At 51.8% G+C, this 22,068-nt stretch overlaps 7 protein-coding genes across 7 annotated transcripts; all 7 read left to right on the forward strand.

Moving 5' to 3' along the window:
- Positions 1 to 274: 274 nt before the first annotated feature.
- JCM6883_001950 (WD40 repeat domain-containing protein) lies at positions 275 to 1,685 on the forward strand (the record flags this gene model as incomplete). Its single annotated transcript, XM_076633968.1, has 7 exons — positions 275 to 290; positions 344 to 435; positions 496 to 632; positions 705 to 787; positions 845 to 1,144; positions 1,206 to 1,362; positions 1,439 to 1,685. The coding sequence occupies 7 exons, from the start codon at positions 275 to 277 to the stop codon at positions 1,683 to 1,685; spliced, it is 1,032 nt and encodes a 343-aa protein (XP_076486047.1).
- Positions 1,686 to 1,964: 279 nt separating this feature from the next.
- On the forward strand, positions 1,965 to 4,189 carry JCM6883_001951 (uncharacterized protein; the record flags this gene model as incomplete). The annotated part of the gene is made up of 6 exons (XM_076633969.1): positions 1,965 to 2,261; positions 2,333 to 2,665; positions 2,741 to 2,821; positions 3,220 to 3,294; positions 3,358 to 3,795; positions 3,869 to 4,189. The coding sequence occupies 6 exons, from the start codon at positions 1,965 to 1,967 to the stop codon at positions 4,187 to 4,189; spliced, it is 1,545 nt and encodes a 514-aa protein (XP_076486048.1).
- A 287-nt stretch (positions 4,190 to 4,476) lies between these two features.
- On the forward strand, positions 4,477 to 5,722 carry JCM6883_001952 (uncharacterized protein; the record flags this gene model as incomplete). The annotated part of the gene is made up of 4 exons (XM_076633970.1): positions 4,477 to 4,776; positions 4,842 to 5,177; positions 5,240 to 5,329; positions 5,399 to 5,722. 4 exons carry the CDS (start codon positions 4,477 to 4,479, stop codon positions 5,720 to 5,722), a joined length of 1,050 nt encoding a protein of 349 aa, XP_076486049.1.
- A 459-nt stretch (positions 5,723 to 6,181) lies between these two features.
- On the forward strand, positions 6,182 to 8,392 carry JCM6883_001953 (uncharacterized protein; the record flags this gene model as incomplete). Its single annotated transcript, XM_076633971.1, has 3 exons — positions 6,182 to 7,219; positions 7,285 to 7,619; positions 7,714 to 8,392. The coding sequence occupies 3 exons, from the start codon at positions 6,182 to 6,184 to the stop codon at positions 8,390 to 8,392; spliced, it is 2,052 nt and encodes a 683-aa protein (XP_076486050.1).
- Positions 8,393 to 8,811: 419 nt separating this feature from the next.
- Positions 8,812 to 11,911, forward strand: VTS1 (Vts1p; the record flags this gene model as incomplete). The annotated part of the gene is made up of 6 exons (XM_076633972.1): positions 8,812 to 9,229; positions 9,302 to 9,307; positions 9,379 to 9,651; positions 9,714 to 10,109; positions 10,175 to 11,657; positions 11,722 to 11,911. The coding sequence occupies 6 exons, from the start codon at positions 8,812 to 8,814 to the stop codon at positions 11,909 to 11,911; spliced, it is 2,766 nt and encodes a 921-aa protein (XP_076486051.1).
- A 1,301-nt stretch (positions 11,912 to 13,212) lies between these two features.
- On the forward strand, positions 13,213 to 18,843 carry JCM6883_001955 (uncharacterized protein; the record flags this gene model as incomplete). Its single annotated transcript, XM_076633973.1, has 20 exons — positions 13,213 to 13,640; positions 13,765 to 13,861; positions 13,953 to 13,988; positions 14,059 to 14,298; positions 14,356 to 14,445; positions 14,506 to 15,255; positions 15,326 to 15,339; positions 15,400 to 15,493; positions 15,555 to 15,765; positions 15,835 to 16,016; positions 16,078 to 16,558; positions 16,623 to 16,726; positions 16,796 to 16,912; positions 16,977 to 17,097; positions 17,169 to 17,336; positions 17,404 to 17,587; positions 17,658 to 17,723; positions 17,786 to 18,402; positions 18,469 to 18,718; positions 18,795 to 18,843. 20 exons carry the CDS (start codon positions 13,213 to 13,215, stop codon positions 18,841 to 18,843), a joined length of 4,299 nt encoding a protein of 1,432 aa, XP_076486052.1.
- A 306-nt stretch (positions 18,844 to 19,149) lies between these two features.
- JCM6883_001956 (ABC transporter ATP-binding protein) lies at positions 19,150 to 21,681 on the forward strand (the record flags this gene model as incomplete). The annotated part of the gene is made up of 10 exons (XM_076633974.1): positions 19,150 to 19,396; positions 19,461 to 19,564; positions 19,634 to 19,750; positions 19,815 to 19,935; positions 20,007 to 20,174; positions 20,242 to 20,425; positions 20,496 to 20,561; positions 20,624 to 21,240; positions 21,307 to 21,556; positions 21,633 to 21,681. 10 exons carry the CDS (start codon positions 19,150 to 19,152, stop codon positions 21,679 to 21,681), a joined length of 1,923 nt encoding a protein of 640 aa, XP_076486053.1.
- Between the last annotated feature and the right edge of the window lie 387 nt (positions 21,682 to 22,068).

Genomic DNA, 22,068 nt, shown 5'->3' on the forward strand with positions numbered 1-22,068 from the left:
TCGTCGAAAGGTTGTCACCGTCCCCTATCGTTATCAGTAGACGGACATACAAGTGTGCAAAGGCGACAGAGCGACAAAGAGAGGTGTCGACTTGCGAAAACGGGAATCTCGCACGGAGACCAGAGCCGGGGAGCAGAGCGAGATCGGCGCAGCACACTGTCAGCCTGAGGAAATCACAGAAGAGCAAGAATGTATCGGCGAGTGAACAGTTCGAAGGAGAGAAGCGTTTCGCGAAATTGATCGAACTCTTGTTTGCTCTCCATCAACTTTGAATATGTCCAACTTATCAGGTATGTACTCAGTATCGCCAATCTGCTTAGCTAACACGCGTTTGGCCCCCCAGACATTCAACTTCCGAACTTTGTGGACTCGATCTCTGCTGTCGCATTCCACCCCACGAACCCTGACTTACTGCTCACCTCGTCGTGGGATCAGGTAAGTTGACCGATCTCTATCCCTTCGCGCAGTCTCGAGCTGATCAGAGCGGTCGCACAGCATGTTTACTTGACAAACTTGCAAAACCCTTCTTCACCGCGGAAACTGGCGATTAGGGGAGCAGTGCTAGATGTATCATGGGCAACAGATTCGAATACGATGGCGTATGTGGGTGGATTGGGCAAAGAAGTGAGATCGTGAGCTCATCTCCCTCTCTCTATCGACTCTCCCTATGAGACTGACTGACGGCCTTCCCTGCTCGACGATAGAGTCGACTTCGACTCTCAGGAGAGTCAACTGATTGCGAAACACGATGAACCCGTCAAATGTGTGAAATACTGCGAGCAACTGAGTAAATTCTTTCTCCTATCCTCTGAGTCGCTCTTTCCTAACGCTCGTTCGTTCGCAGAGGCCGTGATCTCCGCATCATGGGATTCAACACTGAAAGTGACCCCGATCGATCCCTCTGCCCGACAACCCTCCGATTCTCTCACCCTCCCTCTTCCCGATAAAGCCTATTCTCTCTCCCTCTCTCCCTCAAAGATCGTCGTCGCGATGGGAGGTCGACATGTATACATCTACGATATCCCTACTCTCGAAGCGGCATTAAAGGAAGGAAAGAAAGGAGACGAAGTCGAAGTGTGGAGTAAGAGGGAAAGTAATCTTAAGTTTATGACGAGAGCGATCGCTTGTATGCCTGATGATACCGGTACGCTTTATCCTTTCCTGACGCATCTTGTCGGACTTGTCTGATAGAACTTTTGCTGCAGGTTACGCAATGACTTCGATCGAGGGACGAGTCGCGGTGGAATTCTTCGATCCTTCCCCTGCGAAACAAGCGAAGAAATACGCGTTCAAGTGTCATCGTCAAGTAATTGATGGAGTCGATACCGTCTACCCTGTACAGGGTTTGACATTCAACCCCGTGTAAGTCGTCGGCTTCTCTTCGAAGTTTCCGCTTTCTTTGCAATCTCGCTGACATTTGAGCATCCCCGACCGACAGTCACGGTACATTCTCAACCGGAGGAGGAGACTCAACCGTTTCCCTCTGGGATCCCTTCGCAAAGAAGCGTTTACGACAGTTCTCGAAATACCCTTCTCCCATCTCCGCCCTCGCGTTCAGTTGCGATGGGAAGCGATTGGCGATCGCGTTCTCGGAGGAAGATGAAGGAGGGAATGAACATGCGAAAGGAGGTAACGGAGTTTGGGTTCGGGAGATTGGGGATGAGGGGAAACCAAAGGCAAAGTAGACGCGAAGATGTTGCTATCGTACTCGTTCGATCGTGACTGGTACAGACGAAAGATGGATGAGCGGTGAGTGCTCCTTGTACTGGCAGTAGCCACAGTCGTTCAGGAGTCAGGAGTCGTCTCTCTTCAACGAACGGGGAGTCGGCGTTGTCGTTCGCGACCGAATCTCCGCCAAGACGCTCGAGCCTCGGGGCTCCCTTGCAAGGTCCGTGCTATGTGCGCTGATCGCTCGAGATGGGTAAGTGCTGCATGGGCTCTCTCTTCTTCTTTCCTTCACAGTCATGTCGTCCTCTCGTTCCCCTCCTGTCGCCTTTCGTCCCGTCTCGCGTCAACCTATCATTACCCTCGCCTCAACCTTGAAGAAGTTGGACGAGCTCTCCAAACGCACAAGCCCTTCGAAATCAAACAGTGTCGCCTCGCTCAGAACACGGCTCAAGAGTGCGACACAGTATATAAACTCAGACACCGTAAAAGTTGAAGAACCGTTCACCAAGGAGGGTCTCGAAGCTATCTATAACCATGTAGAAGCGATCCTCAATTCGACTCCTCAAGGAGAATACGTCCAACCGGATCAAGTCGTGAGTGCACCTCTCTCAGTACCCCTAGCTCAGTCGAATGGACGCTCATCAAGACTTTCGTTGTTTTACAGCCTACTCTGTACTACCTCATTCGTCTTGCAATCGGCCCTAAGCGCCCTTGGTCCGTCCCGATGCCTCGTGAAACTCTCGACGCCGCCCTCAAAGATCTCGGGGGCCCACGGCTATGTGACCCAAGCGTGACCAGGCTACGAAAGGAGCTGAAAGAGGGGAACAACTTTTACGACAAGTGGGACGAATACGAGCCTTGGAAGCAACTGGAATGTGTGGGTTATATCTACGGGGGAACTCAGAGCATCAACGAGGTGAAGAGGAAACTGGATTCGGAGGGTAGAAAGGCCTGGAACCAGTACTCCGAGGCAACGAAGCAGATGAGGGGTGCGTGTGTGAGTATGGGCTTCCTCTTACGACTAAACTCTCTGGGTGTTGACACCCTGAGCTCGATTTAGCCGACGTTGCAGAATTTAACCAAAATCGTCGAATGGAAGGGAGATCCAGAACCGTTCGAGCAACTCATCGCCTCAAGTCCCGTTGAGCACGAGGTATGATCTCTAGTGGTTCTCTATAGAGAAATAGAAGACTGACCGAGACGGAGGGATGTCGGGATCGGAACAGCAAATTGGACGTCCCAACGAGAATCGCTCTCCACCGCGTTCAAGGCCGGGCACCTTGATGTCTCCGTCCCGAGCGGATCCACCTCGTCGTGACCGCTCTCACTCCCCGGTTCGCGTCGAGCGCGCTGATCAGTCTCATCTCGAGGTTCGCTCTCGCCGCGACCCGTTCATTGATTCGGGAAACGGGCACTGATGATAGCTTAGAGTGATGCAATCCGCTCTCTTACCTGTTCTTTCTATCCTGTTCTCGCTTTTTGTCAACGATCCACTCAACTCCAGGAACTTGAGAGGAATCAGAGTAGACACGAGAGCGGTGCGAGATCTAGCTCAACGCTTCTTTCCCTCCCCCTTCGATCACATCTCGCCCACCTTGCAAGATGATCCTCGACAACGTTCTACAGGTCAGTGATCGCCGCCTCATGCCGCTTAGTTCGCCTCAGCTCACGTAACACGGTCTCTGATAGCCCTCGATCATTTCGCTCTTCTCTTCGACCTCGTCCCACCCTCTAATACTCGCGAGCGAGATCCGAACCTCTTCAACAAATACCGATAGCTTCATCGCCCTTATCGACGACACCGCCAAGTCAGAGGGGGAGGAGAAACTGATCTCATTCAACTCGGCTTCATCTTCCATTGCTCAACCCTCGCAGGCTATCCGAGGCACGCCAGAGGACAACAAGAGAGATATCAGGAGTCGAGTGCTCCATCTACAAGATCCGGATTGTCGTTCAACCAGCGTGAGATGGGGTTCGTTAACGAAAGAGATCTCGAAGGAATCGCTCGGAATACAGCTAGAGTACGTTCATCTACAGGTGAAGAACCTAGGGCAGGATTTCTACTTCGATGTGGCTATTGTGGATGAGAAAAGAGAAGTTTTCGTTTTTCGTTGTTCAACTTTTCAGGTTCGTTTCGGCTCTCTTTCTTGCTGTACTGCCCTACTGCGAACATCGGCCTAACCCGCTACGTTCTCTACAGTCGAAGGCGAAAGTCTATCCAGCAACTGACACCCAGCCGACGCTTCTACACCTTCCCCTCGTATTCCCTCCATCTTCTTCGACTCTCCTCACTTCCTGGACGACGATTACTCTACCCCTCTCGGCGCTCTTATCTTCAATACCGTCTCACGGCGGCCCTACTCCAGCAAGATTCTCGAGCCTCTTAGGGATCGAAATTCACGCCAATTGTCGATTGAGGAGAATTTGGTTTTCGAATGATGGGAAAGATGTGGAGGAGAGGTCGCTGAGTAGGGGAATGATGAGCGAGTTGGCACTGTATGCTGCTGTTGATGAGCAATGAAGGGGAAAGGGGATGAAAGAGGTGAGCGATAGTTCTTTCGACTATTCCTCTGTAGTCTCCCTTGCTCACAATGCTCAAAGACAGTCCGACTCGCAATACTCGCTCATCAACATCTCACTCTAGCGAGAGAAGCACGGCGTAGCTGCTGCTCAGGAGTCAGCAAGTATCGAAACTCGAGACGGTCGAACGACTCTCGGAGTTTCCGCGGTAGGCCCGTGCCGTCCGCTCTGATCGCTCTCAAATGTGAGTGACATCTGCGCTCCCTCTCGATACTGCTCCTACACATCATGACGTCCCGTCAAGTCTCTCCAGACACATCCAACCAATCCTCGACCCCTCGCAAATTTCACCCCATCTCCCGTTCCGATGATCCGGTCCACGTCCCACTAGAAACCATCACGGATAGTCTACAGAAGCTCTTCAGTCGCGCTAGATGTGGTTCAAGTCGGATCAACTGCGCGACGGAGTATCTCAGTTTGACCGCCGTCGAAGAATCGCTCACAGACAAGGCTCGACAAGCTATCGTCGACGAGGTGCAAAAGGTTCTCGATACACCCAAGGGGAAAACTGTCGCTCTCGAACAAATCGTGAGTCAATCATTGCAAGTTTAAGCGTTCTTCAAGTTGAGCGCTGAGCCTTTTTTGTTCCACAGCCCACTGTGTACGACCTACTTCATGCGGCCACCGAATCGGAGCGTAAACCATGGTCAACCACGATTCCTAGTACAGTCCTGTATGCAGCTCTCAAAGATCTGTTCACAGCCACGAACCACAGTCGCGATGCGAAGAGATTACGAGAAGCTCTGTTAGACAAGAACGAATTCTGCGAGAAGTGGGACGAGTACAAGCCGTGGAAACAACTGGAATGTGTGGGATACGTCTATGAGGGAATCAGGGAGATCAACAAGGTGAAAAGGAAACTGAACGAGGAAGGTATAACGGTATGGAATGCCAAATCTGATGCGGCGAAGGAAGTCAAGGAAGCTTGTGTGAGTGCAAACGAACGGGAACTATCTGCGACGAGAGCTGACACATTGTCGCTCGAGAGTAGCCGACGTTGGAGAACTTGAAGAAAATCGTCGAGTGGGACAGAGATTCAGAACCCTTCTCTCAGATTGTCGCGAAGCCCCGCGAGACTCAGGTACGACTCCTCGGCTCTCCTTGAGAAGCAGAGCGACTGACGACCGATGAGACCTTGATATCGTTGCAGCCCAAGCGCACCATCGACGAAATTTTCGCTCTCCCACGACCTGTAATGCCGACCTTCAGCTCCCGGACCGCCAAACCTCGACCCAAACACCCTGTCTCTCCTTGTCTAGCTCGAGTGCGCTCCAAGCCTATATCAAAGTACACGGCTCAATCTCGTCAAGGAGCACCTTCTGCACGCCGCCGCGCAAAGAACCCAACCAAGCCGGCCGTCTCGAAAAAGGCATCTCCGGAACATCAGCAAGATATACCTATCGACCCTGCACTCGAGGGCTTGGATCCGATTGCTTATTGGTTGGAAGAATGTCGACGGAGATGGAATCTATGATAGCTCAAACGTTTTAGACTATTCAACAATCACTTTCTGCGTGGCTTCTCCGTCCTTATTCAACTCTTCTTCGACTATTCACCCAAGTTTCTCGCATACTCCCGAGCAACCCTGAGAGCCCTGTAGAGAGGACGCGAGAGCCAGAGCTCGAATCGTTGCGAAAATTCGCTCTCGTCGCCAGTTGTTTCCTTCCGGAGCTCTGGCTCTCCGCTATCTGCCGAGGCAGCTAAGCAGTGCCAGGATGATGCTCCGTTGAGTCGACCTTCGAAGAACTTGCGAGACACGTCATTCACCAAGGGCTCTCGAGCCGATTCGACTCTTCCTCATCCCTCACCCACTCGAACGCCGTCCAGCAACGACCGAACCCTCAAAAGAGCACCACAATCCTCTGACAACACCTTTGCGTGCTACTCTTCCAACTCCCGACCATCCCCCTCGCTTGATCTCGATTACCCTCTTATGGGCGTTCGAGATCTCTTCCCGACTCTCCGCAAGCTTGTACCGAACTCTATCAAGCCAATCGATTCCCTCTCGCAACTACCTCCTTCAAAATTCGCGATCGATGGAAACCTCTTGACGACGAAATTCCATTTCTCCCCTGTGACCTCTCTCGATGGATCTCCACCTCCGAATAGACACGTCAAGGGCTGGTATAGCTTTTTGAGGGAATTGGAGAAGAGGGGGATCGAGGCGGTTGTTGTGTTCGATGGAGAAGGGAGGAAAGTCGAGAAGGAGAAAGAGAGAAGGAGGAGGAAAGAGGCGAGGGAACTGCAGAGGTTGAGAGGGGAAGCGGAGATGATCAGGATGGGGAGACTAAAGAGCTTGAAGGAGATCTGGGACAGGGAAACGGATAGAATGAATTTGGGAGAACGGGACGAAGCGCTCGAAGCTCAAACGGCCGAAGCAGAGGAGTCACCGAATCGGGAGAGATCACTGTGGGAGCTATACGACGAGTACGAGAAGGATCGAGGGAACCCGGTATACTCGAAGAATCAGGAATTGATCACGAAGGGTGAAGGAGAATTCTACGACTCGATCCTGAGACGGACATCGCTTCCCGAGCCTATCGCAACTAACACGGATCAACCCAAAACGGCGTCTCAACTACCTGTGGTAAGGAAGAAGGAATCGATCGAACCGCCTATCGCTCTACCCGATGAACCAACATTCACTGAGACTGAAACCGAAACCCCCTCTTCTCGTATCCCTCTCGTATCGCCTCCTACTCCCCTATCTACCACCCAACCTCCGACAGCCACACCCTCTCCCCTTGTGCAATCTGCCTCGGAACATCCCTCAAAGTCAAGTCATCTCGTCGCAGAAATCGAACCCACTTCAGCTCTTCCTCCACCTCCCGATCTACCAGAAGAAGTTCCACCATCAGATCCTCTCGTCGAGTACGATCTCAACACGCTCATCTCAAAATCGTCTCAATTATCGAAATCACACTTGTCTCGCTCCGTTTCAGTTCCTTCTCACGTTTTCTCCGATGTCAAAGTCAGTTCTGGCCCTCCCCTCGTACCCCCTTCCTGTCACTGACACAATCGACCTCGCCTCGTCAGGACCTGATCGCAGCGATGGGGTACCCAGTCTTGACTCCCTCGTCCTCGAACCCCTTCGAAGCCGAATCCATCTGTTCACTCCTCTATCATTCCCGCTCTTTAACCGGCATAACCCACATCGTTTCAGAAGATACCGACGTTCTCGTCTATTCCGCTCCACTCCTTCGACGAATAACAACAAGTGAGGGAAATGGGTTCGAGAAGAAAACGAAGAAAGGGTATGAAATGAGCGTGACGGATCCGGAGGAAGTAAGGAGGGGTTTGGGGTTGGAGAGGAGGGAGTTCACGGATTGGTGTTTGTTGTGTGGGACGGATTTTACTGAGAGATTACCATTGTACGTTTTTGCGCCTTCGCAAGATGGGGGACGGTTTCCGGCTCATTCCAGGCTGACGTTCGTACTACCTTCGTTGGCATCGCGGTTCGTACAGATTGGGACCGAGTAAAGCACTGGGACTTATCCGGGAACACGGGTCCATCGAAGCTGTTTTTGAGGATGCTCGATTACGAGCGAAATACTTTCCACCTTCGCCTCCTCCTCCCGCACCTTCAACCGACGAACGCGACAACGATCTCGACAGCGCTCCAACGATAGAACTCGTCGACTCTCACACGAAGTATCGGGAATACATTGAGACGGTCAAAGATGCGAGGAGGATCTTTTTGGAGTTACCAGAATTGGGGGACGTGATTCGAGAGGCGGAAGCTCTGAACGTCTTGAACGATGAGGAGGCTCGACACAGAGTTTCGGAAGAGGCAAAGGAGGAGCTCGAGTGGATCGTATCGTCCGAGTGGTTCGCGAAGAAGGAGGAACGGAAGGAAGAATTGGAAACTCTGAAACGGAGGTTCGGGATCTCTCGAGGAGGTTGGAACGGGACCCGAGTCAATGAAGTAGCATCTGGCTGGGTCGAGACAGTGCTCGAGTTGGAGGACGAGGAGGAGATCTACGGTGATGGGTTCGAGGAAGAAGCAGGGTTCTTAGCGGAGAACGAGGCGGATTACCTCGAGCGGTATCAAGAGGAGGAATGGAGACGGTCACTGGATGAACGAGCTGCCGATATTTGGTTGAGGGAACAAGAGCTGGGAACCACGGCAGACACTGTAGCTTAGGGTATTCATTTTCTCGGTTTTCGTCTTTCTTGTTGTTTTGATTATGCAACGTCTCGCTCGCACGTTTTCTTCGTTCGTTCGTGTTGTTTTGTCTCAGACTAGTACACAACGCGCACGCACACAAGGACGAGAGAGAGAGATCAGTCAGAAAGTGAATTCCTTCGGTGCGAAGTCGAAATCGACGCGTTCGGTTTCGCCCCCCTTTCTTCTTTCTCTCTTTCTCGGCAGCAGGTCTCGCTCTCTCTCTCTCACCCCGTCACGACTAGACTCAACTCGACTGTATCTTCTTCACAACGAGCTACTGAGTGGCCTAACAACCTCTACGAAACTCCCCCTTTAGACCGATCTTCAGTTTGACACTTTCCGACCTCCCTCGCTCACTCCAACTACGGTCTCGAGACGAGAATAGTTTACGAAGAATGGCATCCACTACGACTAGTACGCGCCACTCTACGACTCCAACTCCAAACGTTTCCCTTCCAACTCCTTCTCCACGTCCATTCTCCCAAGCCGGTTCCTCTTCCCCTCAACCACCACCTCCTCCCGCCCCTTCTACCCGTTTCAACAACGATCAACATCAGCCGTCGAAGTTCCGTGCTTCAATGGGAGTTCCTTTGGAGAATACGAGATGGGGTCCTTCGAATTCTACCAACAACGCGACGACGACGTCGAGTAATGCGGCGAATGCATTGAACAACCCTTCGAATGGATTGAGAGGCATCTCACCGGGGAGAGCTTCGACGGGTGGAGCGGGATTGGGAGGGTTCGGAGCGGGAGGAGGTGGACAGGGTCAAAGTGCGATGAATCAGAGTCAGGGAGTGTTCCATTCCGCTGAGAGTGAGTCGGTCGATCTATGCACTACAGACGATTAAGCTGAACTTGTCTTCTGCGCTCATTGCCTTCCCACAGCTGAAGGTGAGTTAACTCCATAAAGTTCTCATTCGTATCTCCGTTTCACTGACACAAACCCCGTCCTTGCGATGCAGCTATCGATCGATGGTTCGAAGACCTCCAACACTACGAAGCTACTCTCGAAGAAATGGCCGCCGCTTCACTCGACACGAATTTCAAAGAAGAACTTTCCGCGATCGAACAATGGTTCAGAGTTCTCTCCGAGGCGGAACGAACCGCGGCCCTGTACTCGCTCTTACAGAGTGCGACCCAGATGCAAATGAGGTTCTTCATTACCGTGTTGCAGCAAATGGCGAGATCGGATCCGACTCAAGCCGCTTTGTTGAGTCCCGCGAATCCCAATCAACGTGAGCTCTCACATAGTCTCTTTCTCACCTCTTCGACCTCGGCTGACTCTCGCTCGATGTAGTCTCCCTTGAAGCGCAAATGGAACAAAAATTGTCAACTCTCGCCGGTTCGAAATCTCCTTCTTCCCCAATGATCCGACAATTCGCCCGCTCCTCCCTCGGCCCAAACACCAACCCCAACACAGTCGCGAACGAAGCCTATCTCTCTCCGAACCCCGACGATTCCTCTTCAGCTCCCGGTGCGACTTTGGCAGCTCAACGAGCGAAACTCAAGGCGAGTTCGAGGACTTCGGCACCTGCGAATCTGGTATTGGGTAACTCGGCGAATGGTGGAGGAATGGGATTGGGAGTAGGAGGAACGGGAGAGGGGTTGAAAAGCCCGCTTTGGAGTAAGGAAGAAACGGTTAGGGAAAGGAGTCCGAGTCCGAGACCGAAAAGTACTGGAAGTACCGGTGAATGTGAGTCGACTCGCTTGACTCTCAGACGTGTTCATCATACTGACGTCTCTCGACTGACGATCCAGCTCAATCGACTTTGAACGCCTCGAATTCTCAATCTTTCCTTCGTTCTCCAGCACTCGATTCTTCCTTCTCTGCCGTCGAAAACCAACTCTCTCCTCTCGTCGGTGGCAACTGGGCCTCGATGGTCAACACTCCTCTCGTCCCAATGTTCGGAAAGAACGGAGAAACGATGGAACCCGGAAATTACGGAGGAACTTCACCGAACCCGAACCTCGATTCACTCGGACAACGACTCGGGAACTGGCAACAACAGAGTCAGAATGGAGGGATCGTACTCGACGACGTGAGGAAATTCAGGAGGTCGGCGAGAGTTTCGGGAGGCGCGTTGAGCGGAATGTACGAAGGGGAATCGAGTAAAGAAAACAACAACAACTCGTCTTCGACTTCTTCGTTCCATTCTTCGGCTACGACGGCACAGAAACGAGTTCAAGATCAACTACAGGCGGTTCAACAATTGAAGAATATGCAACAATCGGCTTTGTCGCTCGGTTTAGGCTCGTTACCTTCTCCTGGATTGAACGGTTCGACTTCTTCCCAACAACAGCAACCATCTTCTGGAGGTTCTTCTCGAGTCGGATCGAGTGGAGCACTCAACTCTCCCGGATTACAACAAACCGCGATGCAAGCTCAACAGAATTGGAGGTTACAAAACGCTCCTCAACTCGCTCAATCCGCTTCCTCCTCCTCGAACAACAACCAATACGCCTCGAACAGCCAGCAATACTCGGGTCATCAATCTCCGAATAACTTGACTTCGTTCAACTTGGGAGGGAACTCGGCTGATCAATTCGCGAATATCGGATTGGGAACGAATTTGACCCTTCCTTCTGGACTCGGTTCTCCTTCGGCTCAACAAGCAGCTCAACAACAACTCGCTTCGTTGATCGCTCTCCAACAACAGATGATGCAGCAACAACAACAATTGCAGACTCTCGCTGGATTGTCTCCGAATGGAAATGGAGGATTGGGAGTTGGAATGGGATTGGGTGGGCTCGGAATGATGGGAACTGGAGCGAATTTGAGTCCGAACATGGCGGCTCTCGCTAGTCAAATGATGAGTCAACAACAATCTCAAATCAGTCCTCGTCTCGGAGGAGGAGGAAACGGTCACGGTCACGGTCACGGAGGAGGAGGAAACCAAAACAACTTTGGACTCGGAATGGGAATGGGAGGAATGGGATTACCTTCCCCTCGACGTTCTCCACGACCTCACGATCGTTCTCCAACTTCGTTCGCGATGACTTCTCACCGATCTGGGAACTCTTCGACCGCGTCCCAACTCCCGTCTGGATCGGGATCGAACCCGGATGAACCTCTCGATTTCTCCCTCCTTGGTGATACTCCGTCGTGGTTGAGGAGTTTGAGGTTGCACAAGTACACGCCGAACTTCGAAGGGATCGGGTGGAAGGAGATGGTCAAGATGACGGATGAAGATTTGGAGAAACGAGGAGTTTCAGCTCTCGGTGCGAGGAGAAAACTCATCAAGTGAGTAGTTCTACAAGTCTGTACTCGTCGCTGAGTTACTGACGGGTCTTTGGATTGCTCACAGGGTCTTTGAGACTGTTCGTTCGAAGACTGGGATGTCTGATCATTCCGCTCCCGCGATGGACCCCTCGACTTCGACCGATTCGACCTCTCCTCGATCGTCTACGAACAACACGAACAACGACGCTAACGACAACAACAACGACAACTCGCAGGCCGAGAAGGAGAAGGAATCTACCGAGAAAACTGATTAGAAGAAAACTAGATGTTCTCTCTTCCTTTCGCTTGCTCTCTCAGTCCTTCCTCTCCCTCACTTACAACCCGCAACCTTTCCTCTCTTCCTTTGATACCTTCGTTCACAAACAACAACTTTCTTTTGTCTCCCACCTTCGCTTTTCGAACACTCTTACTTTTTCCTGTGTCTCCTTTTCTCGCAACCCTTGCTTTACTGCTTCTTTATTCTCTCTCACGCCTTTCATATACACAAGAATACAGACAGACTCTGTTCACTCTTTCTATTCCTTCGCTTGCTCGTAGCTAGCTGGTTCAATCATAGTATTACTACTCCGTTTTTCGGTCAAAATTTCTCGCTCGTTCTCCCGGTGTGTTGCAGGTGTCTGAGACTTGCTCGTCTTGCTTGCGCGCGTGCGAGACTCGTCGATACTACGAATCTGTAGACGTCGTCCATCTCACGCGATTCTGGGTTCGACTTTCTCGAGAAGAGCTTGCTCCTATTTCCGGTCTTCGCAACTCGAGTCCCGGACGCTCGTCTAGCGGAACGCATGTCTGGACACGAGGCGTGCTCAGTCGAACTGCAGAGGAAACCCGGCGAGACTCTGCGGAAGGAACCCTCGGAACAGCCGCCTTGAGCTCAGAGTCCGCAACTGAGTCGTCCTGACTTATCTCGGCTCACGGTCGCTTCGCTTCATAGTGCTACGTTCGTAGCATGTACTTCTCGTCGACATCATTAGCGAGCCCGGAATACAGCACTCTGCAGTGGGTCGTCAGAGTTTTCCCTCGAGTGCCACTCAAAGCGCTTTTGTGTCGATGTCGCAGCTTACTGCCTAACTTTTCCTCAGCCTCAAGCTGGATATAGCTGTCTTTGTCTTATTGCCGACCTGCCTAGGTGATTGTCGGCTTCTCTCCCCTCGCAGTCTCGCGAAGGAAAAGTGGTCCGAGAGTGAAAAGTTCAAACTTCGCTGCTTCCCTCGGTAGCTAGACCGCTTCCGACACTCTATGTACCGCACGATAGAGTTGTTCCGACAGAAGCACTTTCGACAAGATCATGTGCATCACCCTCCGGGTTGACCGTGCACTTTCGTTTGTCCTGCACTGAGCATTCGAGTCAGATGGAAGAGCAGAAAGCACTCTAAAAAAGCTGCAGAGTCGAGTCGGTATTTCGGGCCCGAAGCGCCGAGGTACCGAAAGTACCCACACGCGCGCAGAGGCGTTCTTTTTTCGAAGTGAGGATCCCGACTCGCCGACTCGATTCGTAACTATCTCTTCGAACTCAACTCGACTCGATCGCCGCTCTTTCACTTTCAAGCTAGCCAACATGGCAGACATACAGCACAACACGACAGGTGCTGCTTCGACGGTAGCAGAACTCGGATCTCAGTTACCGATGCCTCAACTCGCCCCTTCTGCACCTCAAACTCTCGACTCCGATCGTCAGGCGCACGAAGAGACGACTACCCAGGGACATCCTTCAACAACGAATGAAACTTCAGCAGTTCCCGTCCCTTCCTCCGACTCGAAGCTCCCCTCCGCTTCCCCCGTCGGTTCCCGTGTCGACTCTTCCACGACTCGCACGGGAGATTCAAGCTTGAACGAGAAGACCGGAAAGCATGAGGAGAAATCAGAGAAGAAGAAGGGCAAGAAGCAAGCGAAGGAAGACAAACGGACACCGTTCGAAATTGCGATGTCTAATCCAGAATTGCTCTCTCTGCGTGAGGATCATCGTCGTGCGGTCGCTGAACAAATGTGAGTCACTTTAATCGCATAATCGAAGCTCGATATTCGAGAGCGGGGCTTTCCGACCTCGTCGACGCCGCGGAGTGACCTTTGATCGCTGACACTTTCGCAAATCCCCCGATTTTTCGCTTAGTATGTACAAGAAACCTCCGGCAGGTTCGTATATGGGACTATATCGATTCACGACACCTCTCGAGATGACAATGAATGTGATCGGACTGTTGTTTGCTGTCGCCGCGGGAGATAAGTTTCACTTTTCGCTTTCTCGTTTCCGCTTTTCGTGCTGACATCGGTGTGTATCCCGCTTATCTACTCGCTCAGCCAGCAATGACGATCGCTTTCGGTAACCTCACAAATGTAAGCTCGCAATCGTATGCTTCCATGCACCGAATACGAGCTGACGAGTGACTTGTCAATTTCGTTTCAGGCTTTCACCCAATTCGCCTCCCTTCCCTTCATCTATGGAAGCAATATCCCCGCCGACGTCCTCAACGCCGCTCGAAACAACCTCTTCGACAACGTCAGAGATGGAGTCTTGATTCTCGTCTACATCGGAATCGGCTCGTTCTTCGCAACTTACATTTACATGGGATTCTGGGTCTACACGGGAGAAGTTGCGACGCGAAGGATTCGTGAGAAGTACCTAAGAGCTGTACTTCGTCAGAATGTGGGTGATTGCATCTTTCTCATTCGAGAATTGATCTGACTCGACTTCGCGGAACAGGTCGGATGGTTCGATAAGATTGGAGCGGGAGAGTTGACGACTCGTATCGAGACCGACTCCCACTTGATTCAAGAAGCTATTAGTGACAAGGTGAGTCGATAGAGTGGCCGCTTTAGAGATCTTTGCGCTAAACTTCTTTTCGCCTTTCAGGTTCCGATGTCTGCTTTCTTCCTCGGATCCTTCTTCGCCGGATTCATTATTGCCATCATTCGTAACTGGAGGCTCGCACTCGTCATCTCGACGATCATTCCTTGTATCGGAATCGCCGGAGCATTCATGAACAAATTCGTCACTAACGCGAAAACGAAACAACTGGCCGCTACTGGGAAAGGAGCGACCCTCGCCGAAGAAGTCATCTCTAGCGTACGTTCGTCGCACGCTTTCGGCACTCAACGCAAACTCGCCTCGCTCTACGACGAACCGAACGAAGAAACGAATAAAGTTGGTCAACTCTCCGCCCGCTATCAAGGTCTCGGACTGGGAGTCTTCTTCTTCATCATCTACGCCAGTTATGCACTCGCATTCAGCTGGGGTACGACGCTAATTCTTCAGGGTCGCGCCGACGCCGGTTCAATTGTCAACGTTTTCTTCTCGATTCTCATCGGAGCTTTTTCCCTCGCAATGCTCGCCCCGAACCTCCAATCCTTCGCGAGTGGAGCTGGAGCAGCTACCGAGATCTTCGCGACTATCGACCGAGTCCCCGTCATCGATTCCGCCTCCGACTCGGGTCTCAAGCCGGAAAAAGTCGAAGGAACGATCGAGCTCAAAGATCTCGACTTTATCTACCCGGCTCGTCCTTCCGTTCAAGTTCTGTATGGCTTCAGTGGTATCTTCCCTCGTGGAAAGATGACTGCTCTCGTAGGAGGTAGTGGGTCAGGAAAATCGACGATTATCGGATTGGTACGTCTGGCTCTCTTCTCTTTCCCTTCTGAGTCTATCCTGCCCTAATTCTTATCATGCACCGCGATAGATTGAGCGCTTCTAGTATGTCCTCTCACTGCTGCCTCGTCGAGCCATGACTGACTCTATTTCTCGACTCTGCAGCGATCCTGTTGCCGGGTCCATCAAGCTCGATGGAGTCGAAGTCAAGGATCTCAACGTTGGTTGGCTTCGTCATCAGATCGGCCTCGTCTCGCAGGTTAGTGCTCTGCCGCTTCTTTTCGCTTTCGAATCGTAACTCACTCTGACTTTTCTCTCAGGAACCTACTCTCTTCGCTACAACTGTCGCTGGTAACATCGAGCATGGACTCATCGGCTCTCGCTTCGAGAACGAATCGCCCGAAGAACGCCGTCGACGAGTCATCGATGCTGCGACTCAAGCGAACGCTCACGGATTCATCGAAGCTCTTCCCAACGGCTACGACACCCAGATTGGAGAGCGAGGAATGCTCCTTTCGGGAGGTCAAAAACGTGAGTGCACTTCACCCGTCGACAGGAGACGCTCTCCAAATGACTGACCGCTGATGCGAATTGCCTCAGAACGTATCGCTATCGCTCGTGCTATCATTTCCGACCCCGCCATTCTCCTCCTCGACGAGGCTACTTCGGCTCTCGACACGGCTTCCGAGACGATCGTACAAGACGCTCTCGATCGCGCTTCGGCAGGAAGGACGACGATTTGTATCGCTCATCGACTTTCGACGATCAAGGATGCTGATCAAGTGAGTAGAGTGTTTGTCAGTCGCCCTCTAACGCTTGACTGACTCCACCTTGACTTTCCAGATCATCGTTCTCACGGCTGGACATATTCTCGAATCGGCGATGACCAACTCTGAAGGAACCGCTCACAACCTCTTGCTTAAGAACCCCGAGGGACCCTACTCGAAACTCGTCAACGCCCAAAAGGTTCGCGAACAAAAGGAAGAAGAAGCTCTCGAATCAGGATCCGTCTCGAGCAACGACGAAAAGGAAAAAGTTCCCGCTCCCGGAGAAGCTTCTCGAGCTGAAATCGAACGAATGGCCGCAAACGAGAAACCTCAATTCGAGAATCTGAACCGTGCTGCAACTGGTCGATCTCAAGCCTCGGAGAAAGCCGCTGAACAACGTCAACGAGATCTCGAGGCGAATGTACCGAAACCGCATGGATTCGTTTACCTCCTCGTTCGACTCTTCAAGCTCAACGGTCGTCCTACTATCGTCCCCTACATCTTCGCTTTCGCCGCCGCTATTCTCTCTGGTTGTGTCTACCCTGTCTTCGGTATTGGTGAGTTACACCTCTGCCCTGCTGTCCTTTCTTTGCCTCGAGCTGACTTTCTCTCTTTGGACAGTCTTCGGAGGTGCTCTCAGCGTCTTCGCTACTCCTACTTATACTGCTGCTGGACGATCCGATCTTCGCTCTGGAGGAGACCGATACGCTCTCTACGCTTTCATCGTCAGTCTCCTTCCTTCACTTCTCGACTTCGAACCCCAGAGTCTGACTGCTTCTCTCGTGTGTCACTAGATTGCGCTCGTCGCTACTGTCGGCATCGTCGTTCAGAACTACCTCTTCGGAGCGACTGCCGAACGTCTCGCTGCGAAACTGCGACTGAACACTTTCAAGGCCATCCTTCGTCAAGATGTGAGTCTTCCAGGTCATTCAAGTATTCTTCAATGTGAGACTGACACGGTACTGCTCGTCGTAGATCGCTTACTTCGACCGAGATGAGAACTCGACCGGTCATTTGACCGCTCTCGTCGCTGACCTCGCTCAGAAGATCAACGGTCTCATGGGTGTCACTCAAGGAACCATCGTACAGAGTGTCTGTGAGCAGCTAATCTCGCGTGCAGCTGACGGAGGAACGAGCTCGAAACTGACTCGTTCTCGTCTGATTCAGTCACTCTCATCGCTGGAGCTATCATCGGTCTCGTCTACTCGCCCAAGGTTGCCGCTGTCGGTATCGCCTGCTTCCCGCTCACCCTCTCGGCCGGTATCATTCGTCTCAAGGTCGTTGTCGTCAAGGATGAGAAGAACAAGAAATCTCACGCTCAATCCGCTCAAATGGGTAAGTCGTCTCTCATCCCCGAGCTCTTCTTGCTGTTACTGACGACCTCGCCGACTCGATTGAATAGCTTGCGAGGCTGCTAGTGCGATCCGAACCGTTGCTTCGCTCACGAGGGAAGAAGATTGTTCGAGAATGTACGCCGACTATCTCGATGCGCCGATGAAGACCTCGAACAAGGTCGCCATTTGGTCTTCTGCTCTTTACGCCTTGTCGCAAAGTTTGTCGTTCTGGGTCATTGGCTTGATCTTCTGGTTCGTTTCGGAGCCTTTTCCCTTTCCTGGCCTCGACCGGAGCTGATTCTCGTTTTGTTGATGACGATAGGTACGGTGCAAGGCAATTGGCAGATGGAGAAGTCAGTCAAAGGGATTTCTTCGTCGCGATGATCTCGTGAGTCGCATTCGTGCTTCAACTGACCATGAACGAAAAGCTGAATCATGAATACTTCACAGGGTCGTCTTCGGTTCGATCCAAGCTGGAAATGTCTTCTCATTCGTCCCCGACATGTCGAAAGCCCGAGGAGCTGCTTCTACTTTCGTCACCCTCGTCGACTCTCGACCCGAAATCGATGCGGAAGATCCCTCTGGCGAACAATTCGACCTCGCTCAATCTCAAGGTCACATCCGATTCGAGAACATTCACTTCCGTTACCCTACTCGTCCTCACGTTCGCGTTCTTCGAGGTCTCGATATCGAAGTAAAGCCAGGTCAATTCGCAGCGATCGTCGGTCCTTCGGGATCCGGTAAATCGACGACGATTCAACTTATCGAACGATTTTACGATCCTCTCACCGGTCGAGTCGTCGTGGATGGACACGATATCTCGACCCTCAACGTTCAATCTTACCGTCGTGCGATCTCTCTCGTCTCGCAAGAACCGACGCTCTACGCCGGAACTGTTCGATTCAACATTACGCTCGGAGCTCATGTTCCTGCTGAACAAGTCACGGAAGAAGAAGTTATTCGTGCTTGCAAACAAGCAAACATTCACGATTTCGTCATGTCTCTTCCGGATGGATACGATACTCAAGTCGGTGGAAAAGGAGCTCAACTATCTGGAGGTCAAAAACGTGAGCCATCTTTCCTTTTCTCCCTCATCAGAGTGGGGGGACTGACTCTCTCTCGTCCATCGTTAGAACGTATCGCAATCGCCCGAGCTCTCGTTCGAGACCCGAAGATCCTCCTCCTCGACGAAGCTACCTCGGCGCTCGATTCCGAATCTGAAAAAGTCGTTCAAACTGCTTTGGACCAAGCAGCGAAGAACCGAACGACGATCGCGATCGCGCATAGGTTGTCGTCGATTCAGAACGCCGATGTGATTTTCGTTTTGGCAGATGGGAAAGTCGCCGAGAGAGGGAATCATGAGGAATTGTTGAGGAAGAGAGGGTGAGTCATTCTCGCTCGCATCTTTTCAGAATGGGTTCTAGGGGCAGAACTAACTCTTCTCGTCGTCGTCGTTCAGGATTTACTTCGAATTGGTTGCTCAACAATCACTCGAGAAAGCTCACTAATCTCCCGCTCGCAATCTCTCGTTATTGTTTTCTCTTTTCTTTGTTGGATCTTCCCCTCGGTTTCTCTCGCTTGTATGACTTCTCTCTCGTTGTTCCTTAGATATCCCAGGTCTCACGGGCTTTTCAGCTAGAAACCCTCTTTTTCGTTTTCCTCTCATCTTACTTTACTTCTTCCGTCGTTTAATCGTTGATCCACGTACTACGTACAGTCGTTTGCAAACGCACTCTCGCTCTCTCGTAGACTGCCCGGTTCTCTCGCTGAAAGTTCCCGCTCCCGGAGAAGCTTCTCGAGCTGAAATCGAACGAATGGCCGCAAACGAGAAACCTCAATTCGAGAATCTGAACCGTGCTGCAACTGGTCGATCTCAAGCCTCGGAGAAAGCCGCTGAACAACGTCAACGAGATCTCGAGGCGAATGTACCGAAACCGCATGGATTCGTTTACCTCCTCGTTCGACTCTTCAAGCTCAACGGTCGTCCTACTATCGTCCCCTACATCTTCGCTTTCGCCGCCGCTATTCTCTCTGGTTGTGTCTACCCTGTCTTCGGTATTGGTGAGTTACACCTCTGCCCTGCTGTCCTTTCTTTGCCTCGAGCTGACTTTCTCTCTTTGGACAGTCTTCGGAGGTGCTCTCAGCGTCTTCGCTACTCCTACTTATACTGCTGCTGGACGATCCGATCTTCGCTCTGGAGGAGACCGATACGCTCTCTACGCTTTCATCGTCAGTCTCCTTCCTTCACTTCTCGACTTCGAACCCCAGAGTCTGACTGCTTCTCTCGTGTGTCACTAGATTGCGCTCGTCGCTACTGTCGGCATCGTCGTTCAGAACTACCTCTTCGGAGCGACTGCCGAACGTCTCGCTGCGAAACTGCGACTGAACACTTTCAAGGCCATCCTTCGTCAAGATGTGAGTCTTCCAGGTCATTCAAGTATTCTTCAATGTGAGACTGACACGGTACTGCTCGTCGTAGATCGCTTACTTCGACCGAGATGAGAACTCGACCGGTCATTTGACCGCTCTCGTCGCTGACCTCGCTCAGAAGATCAACGGTCTCATGGGTGTCACTCAAGGAACCATCGTACAGAGTGTCTGTGAGCAGCTAATCTCGCGTGCAGCTGACGGAGGAACGAGCTCGAAACTGACTCGTTCTCGTCTGATTCAGTCACTCTCATCGCTGGAGCTATCATCGGTCTCGTCTACTCGCCCAAGGTTGCCGCTGTCGGTATCGCCTGCTTCCCGCTCACCCTCTCGGCCGGTATCATTCGTCTCAAGGTCGTTGTCGTCAAGGATGAGAAGAACAAGAAATCTCACGCTCAATCCGCTCAAATGGGTAAGTCGTCTCTCATCCCCGAGCTCTTCTTGCTGTTACTGACGACCTCGCCGACTCGATTGAATAGCTTGCGAGGCTGCTAGTGCGATCCGAACCGTTGCTTCGCTCACGAGGGAAGAAGATTGTTCGAGAATGTACGCCGACTATCTCGATGCGCCGATGAAGACCTCGAACAAGGTCGCCATTTGGTCTTCTGCTCTTTACGCCTTGTCGCAAAGTTTGTCGTTCTGGGTCATTGGCTTGATCTTCTGGTTCGTTTCGGAGCCTTTTCCCTTTCCTGGCCTCGACCGGAGCTGATTCTCGTTTTGTTGATGACGATAGGTACGGTGCAAGGCAATTGGCAGATGGAGAAGTCAGTCAAAGGGATTTCTTCGTCGCGATGATCTCGTGAGTCGCATTCGTGCTTCAACTGACCATGAACGAAAAGCTGAATCATGAATACTTCACAGGGTCGTCTTCGGTTCGATCCAAGCTGGAAATGTCTTCTCATTCGTCCCCGACATGTCGAAAGCCCGAGGAGCTGCTTCTACTTTCGTCACCCTCGTCGACTCTCGACCCGAAATCGATGCGGAAGATCCCTCTGGCGAACAATTCGACCTCGCTCAATCTCAAGGTCACATCCGATTCGAGAACATTCACTTCCGTTACCCTACTCGTCCTCACGTTCGCGTTCTTCGAGGTCTCGATATCGAAGTAAAGCCAGGTCAATTCGCAGCGATCGTCGGTCCTTCGGGATCCGGTAAATCGACGACGATTCAACTTATCGAACGATTTTACGATCCTCTCACCGGTCGAGTCGTCGTGGATGGACACGATATCTCGACCCTCAACGTTCAATCTTACCGTCGTGCGATCTCTCTCGTCTCGCAAGAACCGACGCTCTACGCCGGAACTGTTCGATTCAACATTACGCTCGGAGCTCATGTTCCTGCTGAACAAGTCACGGAAGAAGAAGTTATTCGTGCTTGCAAACAAGCAAACATTCACGATTTCGTCATGTCTCTTCCGGATGGATACGATACTCAAGTCGGTGGAAAAGGAGCTCAACTATCTGGAGGTCAAAAACGTGAGCCATCTTTCCTTTTCTCCCTCATCAGAGTGGGGGGACTGACTCTCTCTCGTCCATCGTTAGAACGTATCGCAATCGCCCGAGCTCTCGTTCGAGACCCGAAGATCCTCCTCCTCGACGAAGCTACCTCGGCGCTCGATTCCGAATCTGAAAAAGTCGTTCAAACTGCTTTGGACCAAGCAGCGAAGAACCGAACGACGATCGCGATCGCGCATAGGTTGTCGTCGATTCAGAACGCCGATGTGATTTTCGTTTTGGCAGATGGGAAAGTCGCCGAGAGAGGGAATCATGAGGAATTGTTGAGGAAGAGAGGGTGAGTCATTCTCGCTCGCATCTTTTCAGAATGGGTTCTAGGGGCAGAACTAACTCTTCTCGTCGTCGTCGTTCAGGATTTACTTCGAATTGGTTGCTCAACAATCACTCGAGAAAGCTCACTAATCTCCCGCTCGCAATCTCTCGTTATTGTTTTCTCTTTTCTTTGTTGGATCTTCCCCTCGGTTTCTCTCGCTTGTATGACTTCTCTCTCGTTGTTCCTTAGATATCCCAGGTCTCACGGGCTTTTCAGCTAGAAACCCTCTTTTTCGTTTTCCTCTCATCTTACTTTACTTCTTCCGTCGTTTAATCGTTGATCCACGTACTACGTACAGTCGTTTGCAAACGCACTCTCGCTCTCTCGTAGACTGCCCGGTTCTCTCGCTGACAGCCGCGAAGAGAGATCGAGCTTAGAAATGGAGAGATTTCGAGAGCGGGGAGACACGAAGAGACAGGACGAGTTGAGCGGTCTGGGAATGAGAGAAATCGAATTGACAATTGACTAGGGCAGGC

The sequence above is a fragment of the Sporobolomyces salmoneus genome, assembly GCF_050403485.1.
Source record: "Sporobolomyces salmoneus JCM6883 DNA, S_salmoneus_JCM6883_v1_ctg48, whole genome shotgun sequence".
Taxonomy (NCBI): domain Eukaryota; kingdom Fungi; phylum Basidiomycota; class Microbotryomycetes; order Sporidiobolales; family Sporidiobolaceae; genus Sporobolomyces; species Sporobolomyces salmoneus.